This window comes from Ziziphus jujuba, chromosome 1, assembly GCF_031755915.1.
Source record: "Ziziphus jujuba cultivar Dongzao chromosome 1, ASM3175591v1".
Classification (NCBI taxonomy): domain Eukaryota; kingdom Viridiplantae; phylum Streptophyta; class Magnoliopsida; order Rosales; family Rhamnaceae; genus Ziziphus; species Ziziphus jujuba.
Genome location: NC_083379.1, coordinates 44,946,950 through 44,960,833, shown reverse-complemented (window position 1 = coordinate 44,960,833; position 13,884 = coordinate 44,946,950). Strand labels below are relative to the sequence as shown.

Below are 13,884 nucleotides of genomic sequence, written 5' to 3'. Positions count from 1 at the left end.
AATTTTTTGTAACATTTTAAAATGTCAAACTCGATAAAGCCATAGTTTTACATCAACTACGTCACAACACACTTAACCTCCTCGCTACCGAGCCAAAAAGTAAAATAAGGGAAGGAAAAAAAAAAAAGAAAAAGAAAGTGAAAATAATTGTTAATTGCCACATGAAATTTGGTTTCTTTCAACCAAATTTTTAAAGCCAAATGATAGATATCATACAACAGTAAAGTTGCTGTGCTGATATGAGACAGTTTACTATGCACAGTTTTGTTTGAGCTAATATAAATTAATTTTGGTGGGCCAGGAGTGAGCTAGCTAGTATTTTTAGACCAGACATTTAATGTAGAAGTTGTACATGCAATTGCAAACCCTATCAGCGTTCAAGTGGCATTTTTTAATTTGGCAAAAAAAAAAAAGCAATAAAATTATATATATTCTGGGTTGTCTAGAAGACTGTTTGAAAAAGTTCCACTTAAATTGCTTTAACTAAAATAAACAGAATCAAATGCTGTCCCATATTGCTTTAGGCATCATCAATAATGGTAGTTTAAAAAAAGAAAAAAGAAAAAAGAATCTAGTGTTTTCTATTTTTTGGGTTATTAGTTAATGCTACAAAACCAAATTCACTTTCAATTGCAAAGAGACATGAGTAGTAAATATTTTCCTACTCTGTATTATATAATCTGAACATTGTTTTGTTTCTCTACTATGTTTATTTATTTTTCAATTAATCATACTTTTTCTTAAATTGTACTGTTTCTTGTAATTCCTTCTCCTTGACAATCACTACCATCATATTCAACCCAAAAAAACAAAAAATAAAACCACTGACTTCATAAAAGGAAGAAGTAATGCTTTTATCAATATTTACGTAATACGTACTATGTTTAATTCTTATTATTCTGCTTTCGTAAATTTTCTAATTGGGCCACTGTTAAATTTGTCAGTTGTGTAACCAACATGACAAACATTTTGGCAAACAAATGGTAAATAAACTCATTTGATTGACGTACGAAAGATTGAGGGTGATAAAAGCAATATTTAATGGTATGTATGTATACGCAGTTGGTGAGTCTAAAAATGTGCATATATTGAGCAGTCCATATAAAAAGTGCAATGTGTGGTTATTCATTTTGGAAACTTCTTTTAGTTTTGGTTTTTGGATTTTAATTATGATCATGACGAATGCATGAACCAAAAACTTCAAGAAGAATTTCAAATCTTCTTGACAATATTTCATCGGAAATCAGTAACAGCAGGGTAGTTCTACTTCTACATCAGCTTTCTCTAAATGGTGAGGGTTACTTTTGTCTAGAATCAGAATTTTTCATGTTTAAGATAACTATTTCATTTTCTGCAAGAAAACAAACCAACAAAAGCAAACAGTGCAGTGCCAAAACATGAGGTATATATAAATGTACGTGTGCGTGTCTATTGTAATTCCTTAACAAAGAAGTTTCAACTACATATGAAATATCATTTTTTTTTTTTTAAATAACGACTATTAGTAGCTATTAAAAAATCATAATTAATTTTTTTAGTCAAAAGTAAATTATTTTTGGAACGAAAACAAGTTTACACAAATAATAAGTGTAAAAGTTTATGGCATTACCTATTTAGGAGTGAAAGGAATATTTGAGTGAAAAGCAGATAAAAACACAAACAGAGGTTTGAAAGAAAGTAAAAGAGATTTGACAAGTAGAAAAAGAAAGAGAGAAAAAAGAGAAAGCAAACACAGAAAAAGGAACTGATTGATAATTTGATAGACTAGAGAAGAGCCAGCCGGAGACTTAGTTTGCATCGACTCATTGGCGACCATTAATTCTGCCTGAACTTCCTAGTCGACTCAAACTCAGGCCCCGATCGAACTTACTCCGGCACGTGTATATGCACGTACAAAAACTAAGTAAATAGTTTTTACTATGTAGGAAGTGGTGATATGTAATCGAATTTACCTTCACACTTTTCCTATACCAAATATTCTGGTTCAACATAGTGTAACGTTTAAGTTAACTCTGAGTGGTGGAGTATAATTCTTATATAAGAACTGGGTTTTGTTCAAATCTGAGTTCTTTTTTTTTTTTTCTTTTTTTTTTTTTTTTTCCGATCAATTTCGTTTTCTTTTTACGAGCTGTGGTGGTTTTTTGGAGAAGCTTATTAAGGGAAAATCATTTTTCAGATGGCTTGGAGTAGTGGAACAAAATGGTGTGACATGAGGTTGTTTGGAATTGCTGTGATTGGTTTGCTTGTTGTAGGTTCAGTATTTGTAACAGCCCAAAAAAGTACCAAGGAAGAAGAAGACTACCCTGGAACAGAAGAGGTTGAACCACCAAATTTTGTAATCAGAGTTTCAAACTTCTTTTGGCAATCCGGTCGATTGGGTTATAAACATGTTTGGCCTGTAAGTTCATATATAGTTTCATTGTATGTGTTGTGTTTGGATTAATGGTTTCGTGTGATTCTAGAGTGGCTTTCTACTTATATAATATATATATATATATATACATACATACAGTTTGGCTGTTAAGAAAATGCTAATCAAGAATGGTTTATCCATATAACCTATTTGAGAAATTTCCCCCCTCGTAAACTATATCTAACTAATCTAAAATATTTTCAAAGTTCCTGGCCATGTACTTTAAAACTTTATTCTACTTTTGAAAACAAAAAAGCAAATCAATCTTTTAATAACTTCTTTGTTTTCAAACCATAAACTAAATTTTTAGTTCATTGCCAAGCAATAAGTGGGCAAATTAAGCACTCGATAAAGTACTTGAAAACATCTGAGGAAAAAAAAAATAGAAATAGAAAAAAAAAATATATATATATATATCTTAGTACAGTGCATGCTTCATAATCTATACAAATATCCATAATACTGATGGTTTAGTATCTTACAGGAATTGGAAATTGGGTGGAGAGTTGTGGTGGGAACGATAATTGGTTTCCTGGGGGCAGCGTTTGGAAGTGTCGGAGGAGTTGGTGGGGGTGGCATTTTTGTGCCAATGCTTACCCTTATTATTGGGTTTGATGAGAAATCATCAACCGCACTATCAAAGTGTAAGTAATTTCCTCACAAGAGCTCTAATTTGATAAAGGGTCTGTTATGTCATATGTGGGTGTTTATAAAATATGTTGTATTATTTAGTCACTATTCATGATTTGATATCCAAATCTATTTGCCCTTTGCCCTTTGCGTATCTGTTAAAAACAAAACTCAAAGGCAAATTTTATTTTTATTTTATTTTATTTTGAGTGCTTTTTTTTTTTTTTTTTTTTTTTCTGTTTTGGTCAGGTATGATCATGGGTGGAGCTGGTGCTACTGTTTTCTACAATTTAAGGCAAAGGCATCCAACACTTGAATTACCGATCATTGACTATGACCTGGCACTCTTATTTCAACCCATGCTGATGCTTGGGATCAGCATTGGAGTTGCTTTCAATGTGGTTTTTGCTGATTGGATGATCACAGGCTTGCTGATTTTTATCTTCCTCAGTAACTATTTCCTTTCATGAAATTTTACTCATTTTTTTCTTTTTTTTTCTCCTCATATTGGACAAGTTCCTAATATGCTTCACCATGATCTGCAGCCACAGCAACTAGGGCGTTTTTGAAAGGTATTGAAACATGGAAAAAGGAAACAATAACCAAAAAGGTAATCTCTCTTAGATTTTCTTTTTCTTCTTCACTTTTTTTTTTTTTTTTTAATATTAATATGCTAAACTTATTAGTTACTGCTATAAGTCTTAACTGGTTTTTTGAGTTTTCCAGGAGGCTGCTAGGCGATTGCAATCAAATAGTGAGTTCATCCATCCTGAATTATTTTCTTTTTCATGGTAGTCACTACCCATTCAGACAATGTTTACCAGAAGAATTCTTATCCAGGCTAATATGCTGTTTAATCAGATTCTGCTAATGAAGATGTTGAATACAATTCTATACCAAGAGGTCCAAATAGTGGCACTTCAACAGAAACGAAGGAATCCAAAAGAACTAAGGTACGATAAAACCTTGCAGCCTCAATGTATTTGACGAATAGTTTTATTGGCTGACTCTCCTTTGCCTTCCCCAGGTTTCAGTTCTTGAGAATGTCTATTGGAAGGAGCTTGGACTTGTTATTGCTGTTTGGGTCCTAGTACTTGCCCTGCAAATTGCTAAGGTTTTATCTACCTAGGGGTTTATGTTTCTATGACTTATAATTTGAAGGTCTTCTCTGCTTTTACACAATGTGAAACACTAATGACAGGACTCATTCATTGCTGCAGAACAACGTAAGAACGTGTTCAGTGCTATATTGGGTATTAAATTTCTTGCAGGTACCTTTTTGACCCCACCTCAGCCCAAGAAAAAACAAATTTTTTTTTTCCAATTATGTCAGTCTTAACCTGATGGAAGTTTGAATTTTGAGCCACTAGAACAAAAATAAGGTGCAGAATGATCTATAGGCTTGTTTTAATTATTTTGTGTTTACAGATCCCAGTGACTGGTGGAGTAACTTTGTATGAAGCAATTAACATATACACAGGACGCAGAGTAATTGCATCCAGAGGAGAAACAGGAAAAACCTTGCGTGTCTACAAACTGTTTCTTTATTGTATGTGTGGCATTTTAGCTGGTATTCTTGGTGGATTGCTTGGTCTTGGTGGAGGTTTTATTCTTGGTCCTCTTTTCCTGGAAATGGGAATCCCTCCTCAGGTTCATTTCTCTAGTTTTTTTTCCCCCATATTTCAAAATTTGTATTCCACTATGAAGTAAATAAATAAATAAAAAGAAGATAAGAAAAACTTCGTGTATATCTATATATATATATATATATATACATATATATTGATGGAAAATAGTGTAATGGAGTAAGAAATTCCCGCAGGTGTCAAGTGCCACAGCCACATTTGCCATGACATTTTCTTCATCTATGTCTGTGGTTGAATACTACCTCCTAAAACGATTTCCAGTTCCCTATGGTACAACTCCTCTTTATCCATGCATCCAATTTTCTCTTTAACGTAAACTTTGGTTTTAATCATTTTAAATTTGTGCAGCACTCTACCTTATTGTGGTGGCTACCATTTCTGCCATTATAGGGCAATATGCAGTTAACAAGGTGATCAAAATAATAGGAAGAGCTTCTATAATTATCTTCATTTTGTCAATAACGATCTACGTCAGCGCAGTATCACTAGGTAATGTAGAATGATGCATTATAAACCAGAGCCATTTCTTGTCTTCCTTTGAGAGGGAAATGATTGATGGTTTTTTGTTTATTCCTATACAGGTGGGGTTGGCATAGCGAAAATAGTTGAAAAGATTGAGCACAAGGAGTACATGGGATTTGAGAATATTTGCAAATATAAATAACCGTAGTCCTGAAACCTTCATCACTTCTCTTTCTCTCGTCTTTCCTGCTAATTCTCACAGAGCTTCATGACTCATCTAACGGTTGATATTGGATATTAGGTTCCTTAGCTTCTTAGACTCACCATTAACTTCTTAGCTTCCGGTTATTGCTATTCATAATGGAATGTCTGATGATAGTTGAATATTTTGATCAACTTCATGATCTGGTTCCTTAAATTTGTCAAGCATGAAACTGACTCAAAGTGGCTCACCTCAAGTCTTTATCCTTGCCCATTTTCTACGATTTAGTAATTCTCAAGCTTACGAAATAATGCTTTCTAATTTCAGCATTGTAATAAATTCTTTGAATTGTTTCGTAGCATGGAAAAAGATATAGAACTTCCTGAAAACTTTGGCAGAAATGTGAATTTATCATTTGATATCCGAGCAAGCAAAGCATGTGCATGGTTAATTTATCAAGAACACTTTCATGGAGACAGAGAGAAAGAATGCAATGGATATAATACTTTAATGGAGAACCTTGATCATGGCCGTACAAATAAAAACTCCTTAACCATGTTGGGCTTCCTTGATTTAGTGATGAAAAATCTCTTCTAGAACTCTTGTGAACAGAATTAACTTCGTAATTCTTCTTACCTCTATTTTCTTAGTATATGTATCAATGATTATAGTAATCTATACTATAGTTCATCTTTTGTGACTTTATCTTCAGCTTTCAAGAGTTTGTTGATAGAAACTCCCAAGTCCTTTAAACTCGATTTTATAGAAAGTTTAATCTGCAGGGCAGAAAGTATTACTTGTATCAGAAGAATATGGAGTACCACCAAATTATGACTTTACATACAACACAAACAGACAACTGAGTAACTAGTTACAACTTACTGGATTCGCTTTATCGCTGGCTGGGTAAAATAGGAGAGTTGGATAATCATCTACCTGCATTGGAAAAGGGCACAAACAATATTATAACAAGTATATTTGACATCCTAGTGATTTATTAATTTCAGTTACACACAATTACAACAAAACTGTGATTCCAAAATAACTTACAACACTTACTTGCAGTTTTGGATGTTCGTTTAAGGAAGCATCAAATCTTCCAAAGACTATAGTGTCCAAACCTTTGAAGTGCTTAGCCAACTTCTCGACTTGTTTACTCGTGGCCTCACAGTTGATGCACCACGGTGTAAAAACCTATTTGACAATAGTGAATATGTCAAATAATTTCATATATCACAGTGAAAAAAAGAATATGGAAGGTAGAAGAATATGCATACCTCAAGAAGAACATTCTTGGGACTGCTCAAAACCAAATCATCGAATGTCTTTCCCACAATGACATGGATGCTTGCATCTTTCTGCAATAAGCATAATCATAACAATAATTTCAGGACTGCAAATTTGTTGGATTGGGGAAAGAATCTAACATAAGAAGATCAATTCTTATATATGTTTTAAGTGGGACTTCAATTCGCAAAGTTTCTTTCTTTTGCCTTATAATGAATGGAATATCCCCATGGAGAATCTGATTATCTAACAATTGTTCCACAATCATTAATGAAATAGGAACCAAAAAATATAATTGGATTGTGGTTTCAACCAAAAAGCATGTCCAAGGGTAAAAGAAAACTCACATTATCAGGTATTGGCTGTGACTTATAGTAAGGTGACAGAGTACCATGCAGAAGCCCAGAGCTAAACTCCTACAAAAGTACATTATAAATACACATAAGTCATGTAAGTATAGATTTCTTCATAACGGAAAATCTAATGGAAAAGAATTATTACTTCTATGTTACTTGGTGTTGGATCTGACTCCAGCAAAAACTTAGAGTTGGCTTTGTTATCAAAACCTGTCACCTATTAGGAACTCAAAACAAAGAATAGCATCAATTCCCAGCCTTGGAAGAAGATCATTTGAGGGAAGTGAAATTCATAGTAAACAAGTAGTTGGTGAATGGGACGCACCACAATCTTCTTTGATTCTTCAAGCCCAAACAAAGTTAAAAAGGGCTTTGCAAGGTTTTCATCAGTAATGTCAATATATATAAACATTACCTGCACCAAATGAGGATATTAGAAAATAAATAATGCTAAAGGTTTCCCAATTGCTTCTACAATATTTATCCTAGTAAGTACCTCCGACTTGAATTTTCTTGCAACATCCTGAAGAGGCTTAAGAAGTTTATTGAATTCATTCACCTCTGCAAAAACAGTAACCTGGACAACCATGGAAATAAAGTATTTAGATAACTTTGTACTTCATTCAAGCAAGAAACATAGGAAGTTTACATTTACTACTATCCAAGACTTAGATAGTAACACAAGAACTGAGTCCATTCTAGAATGACGAAAAAACCAAGCACTACTTAGATTGATTCCTAAACTGTCTTTTTATCGTAAGTTACTTTTTACCCTCATCAAATATGATAACTGATTAAAACAAAATAGAGATATGGAAAATTTCACTTTTCAGCCTCTCTAAGGGGTCAAAACTATGCAACATCTCTACAAGACCAAGACAATTTGAGACAGATTATAGATATGGGGTAGAAAAGGGAAAGGCTTTAAACCATTGTGCAGAACCATGGAACTTTTTAATTTGCAGTGATTTCAATTTCCATTACTAATACTGAACATAAAACTTCACATTCTCATCCGTCATTATTTGAAAGAACAATGGATATATGGGAAGTATCAGAAACCTGAAGTTTAACAGGACTGGAGTAAACTCTGACAGAATTTGTCTCAGTCAGTTTCGTAACCAATGGAAACTTGTTATAGTCCAAAAACTGCAACAATTTCTCCATTTCAAAGGTCCCTTCTGCAAAACATAACAAATCCATTGCTCATTGTCAGGAAATTCTGCCTGACTGCTGTAATTTTCCAGAGATATGAAACACCAAGCAATATACAGGATTATAATCCCAAAAAATATATAAAAAAAAAAAAAAAAAAAAAAGAAGAAAGTCTCCCACAGTGGTTTGCTAAAGCAAACCGATAATAATACACAACCGATACATTATTGACCAGAGCAAGAAATGAAATTTTTTACCTAGCAAAATATGAAATATAGAACTGATACATAATTGCAAGATTAAAGAAACTGAGTTATGCACTTGTCAAGCATTTCCATAAAAAAGTACCAGTAGCATAAATATTAACCAAAACCAACTCACCATATGCAGTGTATCTTTCTGGCTCACTTTTAACAATTCCAAAGAAAAGATTGGTAGGTTCAGTATTTGGGAAGACAACATTGGCAACCTCAGTGTCGCTCACTTCGATAAACTGGATTTCATTGTCAGCAGTGGCTGTTTTAACAAATTCCTTATATTCTGGGCCCTGAGAATGTCCAATGATATACCAATAAGCTCTCCAGTGCATCAACGAAATTGAAGCTAAAACATAGTTAATAAAAAATCCTGATTTTCGGTGGTGATGTTGGAAGGAGCAAAACATTTGCAAGTAACACTAAGCAAACATGAAAAAGACTTTGCAAGCTGAGGAAATGAAAGCTTGAAAACAGGGATCTCTTTCCACATAATTTGTCATCTTCATCTAATGGAAAAGTATGCATAAATAAGACAGACTTGCCAACATATAATTTCTTAAGGAAAGAAAAGAAAGCCACAGAATAAATTGCTTGCAAGAGAAACATTTTGACTTCATAAAATACTGGAAAATAAACGAAGTCCAGACTTTTGCAGGAATACAAAAGTTCAGAATTTCAAAATCAGGTTACTAGAACACTGACATTGAGCAAATTCATTAAGCAATTCATATAACATACCTCAAAATTTTCAAAGAAACCAACTACATATGTATGGTATTTCTTGAGAAATTCTTCTGCCTCTTTCACGGAGCTTATCCTAATAACAGGTACACCGGTCTTTTTCCTTGCCCATATAACTATTTCTTCCCTGAAACAAAACCCACTCCATATAAACACCCAAAAGCACAGGCAATTGATCGAAAAATCTCTAGATAATTATACAAGACTACAAAATCATTCACGATAATTACTTGATTTACACAGCATAATAACTTGATTCACCATTTAGAGAAGGACAAGGACACACAGAGAATAATACAGAAATTAAAAGACAATATAAACTACTTACGCAGAAAATCCACCAGTGTACACATGAGAAGTGCCATTGACAAAAAGAAGAAGAGTGGGAAACCCTTTAATCTCAAGAAAAGAGGCAGCTTTTGGGTACCGCTCAGCATCAAGCTTTGCCATCAAAAGGGGACTCCCCAATTCCCTGAGTGAAGTCGCAGCCTCAGCAAACTGAGGCATGAGCTCAGCACTCCTCGGACACCAAGGTGCATATCCCAGAACCAGAACAAACTCATTGTCATCAATGGCTTTCTTGGTATTATCACTGTTAAGTTCCAGGACAATTCTTTGGGCTTTGCTCAAGACTTGTGCCTCTGAGGACCTCAAATTAACCCCTTCTTGCTCTTCTTCCCTTTCTACTTCTTCATCCAATGCTAACAATTCCTCAATACCCTCCGAATCCTCATCACCATTTTCATTTGTGGAGGGCTCGGAAGCTCTAATGGAAGTGAAAAGACTTAGCAATAGGAGGAGGGTGAGGGTGAAAAAGACGAATTTTGAAGTGGGTTTCGTTTTGAACATGGTGGGGAGCACTATAAGGCTGTGGCTTTTCTGAGAATTTGCAAGAGGAAAGTTGACAACTTTTGGATCTCGAAAGAGATCTGTGCGCTGAATTATATGGGGTTTGAGAGTTTGAGGGTCTTTGGATATCAAAGAGAAGATCTTTACTGTAAGAAGAGATTCATTTGGGGCCAGTGTAAACAAGAGGATAAAAATGAAGTAAAATAGTTGGGAGTCAAAATAAGTATGAAAAAGATGGATTTGGACCTCCTCCTTGATTGCCTTGATTGATGCTTTTAACTCTATTTTATTTTCTTTTCTTTTTTTTTCTTAAAAAAAAATCTATTTTTTTTAAATTTTCTTTTTTAAAAACTAAAAATTTTGAAAGATTTTTCGAAAACAAGAGTGGGCATGGTCATATTCACCCAAAAATAAAAAAAAAAAAGAGTGGGAATTGTCATGTGGACTCTTTTGGGGACGGCAGACGATGGAACATGCATACACTATCACCATCACATTTAAGCAAGCCCACGGTTCATTATTACCAAAAAGAAAAAAAAATAAAAATCAAGTCCATATTGGAGAATCAGTAAAATAATTATAATAAAACAAGCAATTGACTTCTCAAATTAGCGGAAAGCCAATATTTTTAAAATCTAATAATTTATAATTAGGTTTTTTTTTATGGGAGAATTTGTAATTAGTTGTTCACCGAATATTTATTTGACTGTTCCTTATACGAACATTCCATTAATTTATTAGATAGTCACCTTATATTTAGACTATACCTTAATATGAAGATTTCGCCAAAATCTCTTCCTCAAATTGGTCTCATAAGTAATTTACCCATTTAATATGAGAGAAAAAAAAAAAAAGTAACTAAAAAAGTGGCTTTAACTATTTACCCAAAAAAATAAATGGTCTCACAAGTAATTTATCTATTTTAAATACTGATGGTGAGCATGCGAGTAATAAATATTGATGGCGATTTTTAATATATTTTATATATATATATATATATATATATATCTTTTAATAATAAAGAAAACATATTCAACGGGGTTAACTGAACTTAGTAGTTAGCATAGCCCGCGGTGGAAAGGACCTTTGACTATTACTAATCGATTATTTATTTACTTATTATATATACTTTTAACTAAGTTTCTTTCTGTATATTGCAAAAGAAATGAAAATACAACCATATCAATTAAGATCCATTCCGAAGGGTACTCAAAATTCATACATACATACATTCATTCATAGACACACACAGATGCGTTATCGGCATTCACTCTTATTTATTCAAATATTCTCTCTATACAAAATCCTTATTAGAAAATTAATCCTCCGAAGAGTAAAACTATAAAAAGCCCGATGCCATGCACATATGAATTCTTTATCTTCATGCACAAGATCTGCAATATGTGAAAAAAGCTGTAGTCTTTTTTCAAGCATAAGTGCATGAATTCTTCTTGAACTTGATAGGTTTGGAGCTGAGTGAATCAATGGTTAAAATGCAAGAGATTTGCGTCCTGTGCTTCGTCCTCACCAACTTTCCCACCACATTCCCTCTCGACTTGATTTCCATCTTCAAAGTCAATGGAACCACTGCTCCTCCATTCTGTGATACCACTAAGCTCGACCCTGCTCCATACAGTGGAACTTTTATTCCTTCCAAGTTTACTATTACGTTTCTCTTGCTCTTCCTTGGTTGATAATATTTCTTCAACTGCCAATTTTCATCAGACACGATTTGTCTTTATTTGTCTACTTCCCCAAAAAAAAAAAAAAAAAAAAACACAAAAAACGGTATAGCTACTTGAATTTGGTAAATATATATATATATATATATATAGGGGTACTGACCTGACCCGTTGCCACAGTGATTTCCGAGAAAACAAGATTGATGGGTGTGGAGCTAACATGGATACCAAATATGGTTGCAGGGTTGTAGACGCTCAGTTTGAGTGACCCATTTACTGTTAGCATCTTTGTTGGGACCCCTGTGAAGTCTGAGCCTTCTCCAACATAGAAATTATGCACAGCCAAGCTCTACAAGGAGTACATCAAATATTCCTACCTTAATCAGTACCAAGCTTTATTTTCATTATCTTGACAACGAAATAAGGAAGAAAGTGGTATAGCTAAAGCTTAACTGAGCTTCACACCTTTGCTTTTATGAAGCAATGAATTGTAAGGATCACAAAAGAGAAGATTTTATTCCAACTTTCCTAAAAACGTATAATTCAGACCCCTAGTATCTGTTACACCTTGTATATTTGCTCAAACATATCAATGGCCAATAATTTACCAAAGAAAAAAAATATATATATATATATATATATATCAATGGCCAATATTCCCCTATCTATCCACTATGGATGGATGCCAAATATGTAAATTAAAAAAAGTTGATACCAAACCCATTTTGGCAGGCTGATAATAAAATTAAGAACAGGCACTAGTAACAACAAACCCGATTGTTTTTCCATACCCTCCAGCAGCTCCATATACTGTATGTATTATATGTAAAAATTCCATTGCTCCCAATATTCCATATAATAACCCTAGTTACAGCAAACAATTGGAATAAATGACGAACCAAATGAAATTAATTTATCTAAAATTGATCAGTTCTATATTTTAGAAACAAATTCTGAGCCAAGAAAAATTAGACATATCACATACCTTGGCAGTAATCTCAGCTTTGAAAGGCCGACTTGCTCCCCATATAATCAAGCAAAACACAGTGAACAGCACCACAAAACTCAGCAGAGCAATTAAGACCTGCATTCTCCTCGAAAAAGCCTTATCCTCAATATCATCATACGACCCTTCTTCCAATATCACCTTACACTCCGGCCAACCCTTGTCATTCCTCTGCTTCCTGCTTCCTTTCCTTCCAGAGGACGACCTAAAAATCCCCGAGAACCGGCTCGCCGACGAGTTTCTCGAGTGCCGGCCGAAAGATGGGTGGGATGGAGATTCAATCGGGCTGTTGTTGTAGATTGGCGTGGCATGCATTGACGATGACTTATCTCCATCATGGGAGTCCCTTGAAGGGCTCTGTACGTAGTATACAGGGCGCTTTGGTGACCTTGAAGGTGAAGAAGGAGCTAAGCTTGTGATATCCGACTCTGACTTTGCAGAAAGCATCATTTCCTTTAAAGATGTTCTCTTGGAAATTCAACTCCAAATAGAGCTTTCTGAAGAATAAATGAATTTTCCCAACAAATTTTCGTACAATTTGGCTCTACATATAATAAATACAGAACCCAAAAACAAAGAGTTCAGTCTCAAAACAGAGAGGGATTACTCTGTTTTTGGGAAGGACCACTGGTGGGCAGGTAGAGAGAGGCCACTCTTAGTAGAGCCAAAGGCAAAAGATAATATAGAGTAGGCTCGGAGGCACGAGCTTGGTACCGGACCTTGGCTTTTTGGGCAAGTGTCGGCAGAGCATATAAATAATATTATATTATAATATATTATTGACAAATAATTATGGGTGTGAGAATATTAATTGGGTCTGCGAATGGTATTATTTTCATTGATGGGGTTTTGACAAACTACCAAATTAGATGCTGAGTTTTGAGTATTTATTTGTTGGGTACTCCCACTATGGTTGTTTGATTGTGCTATCTTTGCTGGAACATATGCTAAATGACAAACATGATGATGTTCATCTTTTCTATCTGCCTCTTCTGTATTTAATGGGAGTTGTATTATAATATGTCGTATAACAAATCAAATTTAATAATTTAATAATCAAATATTCTCCACAGAATAGACTTTCCAAAATTCAACAAATAATAAAAATACATAAAATAGGCCCCAAATAATCATACTTGTTACGGTATTACATTATGCAAAGACTTTGTTTTTTTTTTTTTTCCCCTCCTTTTTCGCT

General features: G+C 34.1%; 3 protein-coding genes across 4 annotated transcripts; 1 reads left to right on the top strand and 2 right to left on the bottom strand.

Annotated features, from left to right (window-relative positions):
• The first annotated feature begins 1,631 nt into the window (after positions 1–1,631).
• Positions 1,632–5,776, top strand: LOC107405108 (sulfite exporter TauE/SafE family protein 3). 2 transcript variants are annotated; one of them, XM_048479302.2, is made up of 13 exons: positions 1,632–1,874; positions 2,177–2,398; positions 2,898–3,057; positions 3,293–3,493; positions 3,589–3,653; positions 3,770–3,797; positions 3,905–3,996; positions 4,071–4,157; positions 4,264–4,314; positions 4,472–4,693; positions 4,866–4,959; positions 5,038–5,178; positions 5,271–5,776. In XM_048479302.2, the coding sequence occupies exons 2-13, from the start codon at positions 2,177–2,179 to the stop codon at positions 5,351–5,353; spliced, it is 1,446 nt and encodes a 481-aa protein (XP_048335259.1). In that variant the 5' UTR covers positions 1,632–1,874; the 3' UTR covers positions 5,354–5,776. The 2 variants fall into 2 exon arrangements, with proteins under 2 accessions (XP_048335259.1, XP_015867609.1); XM_016012123.4 differs by having other exon boundaries at positions 1,633–1,903.
• Positions 5,777–5,835: 59 nt separating this feature from the next.
• Positions 5,836–10,243, bottom strand: LOC107405099 (protein disulfide isomerase-like 1-6). Its single transcript, XM_016012113.4, has 12 exons — positions 9,478–10,243; positions 9,147–9,276; positions 8,533–8,698; positions 8,059–8,177; positions 7,493–7,573; positions 7,322–7,411; positions 7,142–7,213; positions 6,988–7,056; positions 6,631–6,711; positions 6,413–6,547; positions 6,236–6,289; positions 5,836–6,129 (listed from the first exon to the last, which is right to left on the bottom strand). The coding sequence occupies exons 1-12, from the start codon at positions 9,996–9,998 to the stop codon at positions 6,034–6,036; spliced, it is 1,614 nt and encodes a 537-aa protein (XP_015867599.3). The 5' UTR covers positions 9,999–10,243; the 3' UTR covers positions 5,836–6,033.
• Positions 10,244–11,164: 921 nt separating this feature from the next.
• LOC107404638 (uncharacterized) lies at positions 11,165–13,426 on the bottom strand. Its single transcript, XM_025066916.3, has 3 exons — positions 12,666–13,426; positions 11,844–12,029; positions 11,165–11,706 (listed from the first exon to the last, which is right to left on the bottom strand). The coding sequence occupies exons 1-3, from the start codon at positions 13,134–13,136 to the stop codon at positions 11,425–11,427; spliced, it is 939 nt and encodes a 312-aa protein (XP_024922684.2). The 5' UTR covers positions 13,137–13,426; the 3' UTR covers positions 11,165–11,424.
• Between the last annotated feature and the right edge of the window lie 458 nt (positions 13,427–13,884).

What these genes read in the sequence shown, in the direction of transcription:
- LOC107404638 (XM_025066916.3), bottom strand. Translation starts at nt 13,136, where the DNA reads ATGATGCTTTCTGCAAAGTCAGAGTCGGATATCACAAGCTTAGCTCCT. An exon ending in AAGCTGAGATTACTGCCAAG is followed by an intron (nt 12,030 to 12,665) that starts GTATGTGATATG and finishes TACTCCTTGTAG; the next exon opens with AGCTTGGCTGTGCATAATTT. An exon ending in TCACTGTGGCAACGGGTCAG is followed by an intron (nt 11,707 to 11,843) that starts GTCAGTACCCCT and finishes GAAAATTGGCAG; the next exon opens with TTGAAGAAATATTATCAACC.
- LOC107405099 (XM_016012113.4), bottom strand. Translation starts at nt 9,998, where the DNA reads ATGTTCAAAACGAAACCCACTTCAAAATTCGTCTTTTTCACCCTCACC. An exon ending in ACGAACATCCAAAACTGCAA is followed by an intron (nt 6,290 to 6,412) that starts GTAAGTGTTGTA and finishes TTTCCAATGCAG; the next exon opens with GTAGATGATTATCCAACTCT. An exon ending in CCAGCGATAAAGCGAATCCA is followed by an intron (nt 6,130 to 6,235) that starts GTAAGTTGTAAC and finishes TCTGCCCTGCAG; the next exon opens with ATTAAACTTTCTATAAAATC.
- LOC107405108 (XM_048479302.2), top strand. Translation starts at nt 2,177, where the DNA reads ATGGCTTGGAGTAGTGGAACAAAATGGTGTGACATGAGGTTGTTTGGA. An exon ending in AGGAAACAATAACCAAAAAG is followed by an intron (nt 3,654 to 3,769) that starts GTAATCTCTCTT and finishes TGAGTTTTCCAG; the next exon opens with GAGGCTGCTAGGCGATTGCA. An exon ending in ACGATTTCCAGTTCCCTATG is followed by an intron (nt 4,960 to 5,037) that starts GTACAACTCCTC and finishes AAATTTGTGCAG; the next exon opens with CACTCTACCTTATTGTGGTG.